The sequence below is a fragment of the Coptis chinensis genome, chromosome 5 (genome assembly GCF_015680905.1).
Source record: "Coptis chinensis isolate HL-2020 chromosome 5, ASM1568090v1, whole genome shotgun sequence".
NCBI classification, from domain to species: Eukaryota; Viridiplantae; Streptophyta; class Magnoliopsida; order Ranunculales; family Ranunculaceae; genus Coptis; species Coptis chinensis.
The window spans coordinates 62,461,733-62,468,310 of NC_141460.1; the positions used below are offsets into that span (position 1 = coordinate 62,461,733).

Consider the following 6,578-nt stretch of genomic DNA (forward strand, 5'->3'; position numbering starts at 1 on the left):
ATTTAGTTAAAACCCAGCCCAATATGTCAATCTTTAATAAAACAAGTGATTGAAAAACATCACACTTTTAAGACATTTGGCATTTGGGGTAGCATAGCCACCATAGCAAAGTTTTACACCTTAGGAAAACAAAATACCCAACGACCAAACTGCAATTTTTTTGTGGAAGTTTTAAGGTGTGCAATTGCCCACCCTTGGCTCCGCCACTGGGCGTGGGCGAGCTAGCCAAATTGATGTCTCTCGGTTCTAACAGCCTATTAGATGGTTTTACTTCTCGATTTCATAGAAAAACCCGAGAGCCAACTCTCAAATGACAATGGAAGACCGCTTGCGTGTACATTGCAATAACATGATGATATCGTTCGAGTCCGTACACTCAAACTATATGAGAGACCGTTTGAGTGTACACTCAAAATGACTCGGGAGTTTCAACATGACAAGACTGGTTGAATTAGCTGTTGGGGCTGTGCTTAATACCAAACATTTTTTTATGGTAAATTTGTAATATGTATATTTTTTTGGGTTGCCCTATGCAATTTGATGAGAGCGATTAAACTACCTAAAAAATATATAAAAATATAAAAAAATATATATATATATATGAATGTACAACTTGAGTGAACCTATGAGTCAAATTATAAGTCCCCCAACGTCTTATGTGATGGGCCTTTGGGCTCGGTGAGAGTGGGTGCGGGTCGATGAGCTTTTCGGGCAATGTAAGCCTTCGGGATAGGGGTAATATTTCAAAAAAGATAAAGATAATACATGCATCACGCATCAGTTTCCACAGCAAGACCATTTGGTAGTTGGGAGTTGGGAGTGAGCTCAACAAGTCTCAAGTCTCAACGTAAGTGCAGCAAAGGCAAAGATACGATGGCATGCAGTCAAGAAGTAGTCAAGTATGGAATTATTGGAGTGGGGATGATGGGAAGAGAACACCTAATCAACTTATACCATCTTCAAGACCAAGGTGTTTCTGTTGTTTGCATTGCAGACCCTCATATTCCTTCTCAACAACTTTCCATTGATTTAGCTCAATCCTTTAACTGGTCTCTAAAGGTATGCATCTATATGTTCATCCAGCAATCACTATCATTCACTCTGTTTATCTTAATTATGGATGATAAAGTTTTTCATGTTGACTTTCTTAGTTCACTGTAATATGGATAAGACATACTAGTTATGACTGTTTCAACTTGCAAGGCTTTGTATTCTCTGAAGAATTACTGTTAGTTCAGCTGTTAGCTTAAGTGTTTGTAACCGCAAAAAATAAATTAAGTGAATGTTTGGGTGACTTATCAAATATTGAAATGAGTAAGTTGTTAGCTACGAAATTGAATTGAAGTTCAGACTTCAGAACGATTTCGATCAAAAAGTTAATGAACGGTTCGTTTAGAATTTTAATTTAGTTCAGCATTCAGATCTTCATTTTAGCCATTTAGTCTCTATTGACTGCATCTTATAATTCATGAATATGCACGAATACTCCAATTTTCATTTCTTGACGACTTAAGTCACTGTAGACACAAACCAATTATTGCTTCCAACAAATGTAAGCCTGGTTGTACATGAATTCTGATGATACACCAGAATTAAAAAATGGTTAACAACCAAAAAATACAACATACTTTTTTTTAATTCAAAAAATGCAATGTACTTTGATTTTGTTTCAATTGATACATGCCATCCAATTTCTCTAACGGCATGCTTACGTGGACTGTTAGTTTCATCCCCAAATTTGAAATGTTTACATGTCATCACATTTGAAATTTTCAATGTTGACATGTCATCACATTTGTTTTGGTTTTTTAATTTTTCTGATTTTTTGGTTTTCAATTTTTTCGATTTTATAGTCCATATCACGATGTTTTGGTTGATATTGACCACGTCATGGTTTTGTAGGTTGGCCACATGCCCACATAGACATTTCAAATTTGGGGTGAAACTAAAGCTCCACATAAGCATGTCGTTAAAGAAATTGGACTTGTATCAATTGAAACCAAATCAAAGTACGTTGTATTTTTTAAAACAATTTGTTGTATTTTTTGGTCGTTATCTCATTAAAAAATAATACATATTAAACAAACATGATTTCACACCGTTAAAAAGGTATGAGTTTACTTTATTTCATCGAGTCCCCTGGTACATTATAAGTGTTTTGTAAAGTGTCTCTTTTTTTCGTTTGCATTTTTTGTATCAGTAATTAAGTATATGACCTTGGGAATTTATGTAGGTTTTCTCAGGACACAAGGAATTACTCGACAGTGGGCTATGTGATGTTGTTGTTGTGTCAACTCCAAACATGACTCATTATCAAATTCTAATGGATGTCATCAACCATCCAAAACCACATCACATACTTGTGGAGAAGCCATTGTGCACCACTGTCACTGATTGCAAAAAGGTCAGGTGAAGTACTTTATGATTATTATAAAAAGAGCATATATGAAGATAATTTGTTGTCACGTTATGCATTTTCATTCTTTCAGAAGTGGTAACGCTATAGCTAGATCCCGAGTTGTGCCTATAATGCCTCTGATAGTGGTGTGAAATCTTCTAATATTGTGGCGAAATCTTCATTAGCTAAGCCAACTGTTAAAGCAGTATGCTGTGAACTTTCCTTCAATCATTATTGTTGTTGGAAATTTTGATTCTGTGGTTAGACTTTTAGTGTATTGTTCTTGGATTGCTACTGGGAATAATTTTGTTCCCGGCTTTCAGCCATGATATAATTGGTAATGGAGCAAATCTCCTTGTACTGATGTGATGAAACACAAAACAGAAGCACCTTATCATGTGGAATCAACATAAGAAAAACCCCTATTTTGTTTATCTTGACGTTTTGGTTGGAACATGGACTACTCTTCTAGGTCATAGATGCTGCTAGAAGGAGACCAGAGATACTAGTGCAAGTTGGTCTGGAATACAGATACATGCCACCGGTTGCTAAGTTGATAGAAATAGTCAAGGGTGGAAAAATTGGACAGGTCAAAATGGTGGCTATCCGGGAACATCGTTTTCCTTTTCTGGTTAAGGTATATTCATGTACATGTATTGCATTTTATTTCACATGTATGGCTTTTGCCAAGTTGAATAGTGATGATTTGTTACATGTCATACCAGGTTGAGAATTGGAATCGGTTCAATTGTAACTCTGGAGGAACTCTGGTGGAGAAGTGCTGCCACTTTTTTGATCTAATGAGGCTCTTTGTAGGTGCAGATCCTGTTCGGGTTATGGCTTCGGGATCTATTGATGTCAATCACAAGGATGAAGTATACAATGGAAAGGTAACTCTTAAGTATTTGTCCAACACTTTATGTTATTTAAGATACATTATCCAAAATATCTAGTTGGAGTCGTATATAAACGGAAAAATATTTTCATGCACCTTTTTCATTGATATTACTTGACCTCATTAAACAGCTTTTGTTTCCAATTTGTTTCATGTTTTGTAATGTCAGCTTAGCAATTAGATGACTGTGGTTCACTTGGTCTGGGCTTATAAAGGATTTCACTGAGCTGTATATATATTTAATCGTACTGACACTTCACCCCTGCTCCCAAGTCCCAACCCCTGCCAAAACTTTTGAATGTTTTGATAATATTGAAAGATAATCTGTATAAAAGTTTTCTCAGATGTTATTATTAAATGATTGAAGTACTAGAAATAGTGATGACAACAACAACAACAACAAAAATGCCAAATCTGCTTCCTGCTGCAAAATTGTTATAGTAATCTGATTTAATCTTTGTTTCGAGGAACTAATGATCACCATATTCAAAGAATGCCTGTTTGAATCTGTATTAGTCTCTTCCGTGGTACAGAATGAGTTTTTGGGGTAAAATACCTGCACAAGTAGCTAAAACACCAGTATACAGGAAATTTCTTGACAATTTGGATAGGTTTCAAATTCCTACAGATATCCCAAAATTTTACTATCTGGCAGCATCTCCAACATCTATAAATTACTTAGTTTTAGACGCTCTTCATATCATGTTCCTTGGGATTCTCCTAGGTATGATATCCTACATCTTGCCATGTGTGCATTTAGGTTAGTATCGTGTTTGTCCATACTGTTGATCGTCTCGTCGTATACTAGATTTTAACTTCTGCAACTTTTTTTTATATTTTTTCCACAACTGAATTCTTTCCCTTGTTATTCGTGAATGATGTTCTCTCTGAACCTGAAGTTGCTGTTGCATTTTATTTCCTACCTTACATTATTCGGAAATTTAATTTTTTTGTTGTCAAGGGAAATGGAAGTTATTCTTAATCTCAAGGCCAATCAATGTGGCATTTAGTCACTATATATTTCAGCCAGTACGGATCCCTCCGTTGAGTATTTTGGTTTGATTATTATTTGAAAGCAAAATACCTAAGTTTACCGCATCCTAGGCTGGATATCTAACACTAATGCTGTCACAGGTACCAGATATCATCGATAACTCATTTGTGATTGTAGAATTCAGTAATGGTTCTCGGGGAATGCTTGACCTTTGCATGTTTGCTGAAGGAAGCAAAAATGAGCAAGAAATCTCTGTTGTTGGTGACATTGGTAAAGTAAGCCATAGCTTTTATTAAAGTCTTGCATTAGGTGGTTATATGGGAAACACGCCCACGGCCCACCTATGCTGACTTCTTCCAGTTCCTTCATCTCATCTCTATTTATATTTTGGTGCTCACTGAGAATATATAACAGGGTGAGGCCTTCGTTCCTGAAGGTATAGTTCGAGTGGGCACTCGAGCAGAGGGAAGAGATGGGGTCCACACTCTAAAAGCCGAAGATAAGAGAATCAAGTACGCTAGTTTCAGACTTTCAGTAATAATGCTTTCACTGTGGTGCTCATACAAAATCAATCTAATCTCTGCACCTTTTATGTTCCAAAGTATTACACTTTACTGTTATGTTTTGTAAGTTCCAAAGTTAAGAATGCATTCTTTATTAATGGAAACCCAGTGATGCGCTAAAATCAGAAATGTGTATTCAGGTATGATGGACTACATCATGGATCAAGTTATTTGGAACATCTCAACTTCTTGTCTGCTGTTAGAGTTCAGGGTGCCAGAACCCCTGCTGTGGACTTGCAGGATGGCTTATTCTCAGTCGCCATGGGAGTTGCTGGACAACTTTCAATTGAAAGGGGCCAATTTGTTACAATTGAAGAAGTCGTGGGTGGAGGAACATAATGACTCTGAGTCCCTTGGATCATTTACTTACTCAGTTATTGTAAAAGTAGTGGATCTCATCTACTGAGTTATCTACCTCTCTGTATCCTCAATAAACCATCTTATTTTCGTCAGATATATCAATTGCAATTAATATATGCATAAAAAATAACAAAAAGAGAAGAGGAAAGAAACTCGAGTATATGAGACTGCTGATGAGTTTTACTGTCTGTTTGTGCTGGTAAGCGGTGTGGTAATAACTTGCATATAAACCAGGGGCGGACCCAACTCTTCCCGGGTTAAAAGCCTAAAAGATGATAGCCATGCCATTGTGTAAAAGGATGTAATTATTGACAGAACGACCGAGTTAAGAAAATGGAACACATGCCATTGTGTTTGCTATAGAACTGTTACTTATGATTATGAGGGAGAAAGAGGCATAGGTTCATGACTGTTCCTTAGCAAAACATATCTCTAGTATAATTCCCATAAAAACAAATCATAACCAATAAGAAGAAAATACTTGAAGTCTTAGACAGTTGCATCAAAGCAACTTATGAGCTAGATAAGCAACTACTCTAGAAAAGGAGAAAATGAAGTTGATTAAGCACAACACTTATTTATTCAAAGCAGAATGAAGTTGATTAAGCACAACACTTATTTATTCAAAGCAGATCTCAAGAGCAACAACAGGAAGTAACAATTACCATTAAACAAAACAAATTCAAAACTAAAATATATAAGGTAAGTAACATGAAACTAGAATCTTAGTACAAAAGTCATTTGTTCTTTATTTGAAACATCTTGTTACTCATCAACAGGAATACAAACTTAACATCTCCAACTGCCTCACGAATCTTTCCCCCCACATGATCACTAATAATGTTCAAAAGCTTTTTCAGAATCTTCGGAGAAGTATAATTGGTTTTTTTGGAAGAATTATCAAAGACAACAACATCAATATTAGGATCCAATTCAGCTAAGAACTCAATAAATTTAATAAAGTTTCAACAATTACTTGACTAGATTGATTCACCATGTCCTTTAAGTGCACAACCTTGTAATACAAGCCATTGGAGAGTCCGTAATATTGTTTTCAACATAAACCTATTCTTCACTACTTCCTATTTGTATTGGACATTTAAAAGATTACCAATATACCGAGATTAATTCACTAGATCTTCACAAGTAGCGACACCATACATATAAGCGAAACAAGGGTTTCCAACATGTTGCAAAAATACACATTTTACTCCACAGTTAACTCTCTTCGAACCTCTAAATCCATCAACAACAAAATTAGAACGACTATAACCAAAGACAAAACAAGAAAAACAATAAACACTATCTTTTTCTTCATAATCCTTGAGAGTTGGGACGAACTTGTTCAATTGGTTCAACTCTTTGGAA

General features: G+C 35.7%; 1 protein-coding gene across 1 annotated transcript; it reads left to right on the top strand.

Moving 5' to 3' along the window:
- Positions 1 to 671: 671 nt before the first annotated feature.
- On the top strand, positions 672 to 5,346 carry LOC147498255 (Oxidoreductase family protein). The gene is made up of 7 exons (XM_086560315.1): positions 672 to 1,059; positions 2,234 to 2,404; positions 2,871 to 3,035; positions 3,124 to 3,288; positions 4,428 to 4,562; positions 4,702 to 4,799; positions 4,991 to 5,346. The coding sequence occupies exons 1-7, from the start codon at positions 766 to 768 to the stop codon at positions 5,187 to 5,189; spliced, it is 1,227 nt and encodes a 408-aa protein (XP_086416441.1). The 5' UTR covers positions 672 to 765; the 3' UTR covers positions 5,190 to 5,346.
- Positions 5,347 to 6,578: the final 1,232 nt, after the last annotated feature.

What these genes read in the sequence shown, in the direction of transcription:
- LOC147498255 (XM_086560315.1), top strand. Translation starts at nt 766, where the DNA reads ATGCATCACGCATCAGTTTCCACAGCAAGACCATTTGGTAGTTGGGAG. An exon ending in CCTTTAACTGGTCTCTAAAG is followed by an intron (nt 1,060 to 2,233) that starts GTATGCATCTAT and finishes GAATTTATGTAG; the next exon opens with GTTTTCTCAGGACACAAGGA. An exon ending in ATGAAGTATACAATGGAAAG is followed by an intron (nt 3,289 to 4,427) that starts GTAACTCTTAAG and finishes ATGCTGTCACAG; the next exon opens with GTACCAGATATCATCGATAA.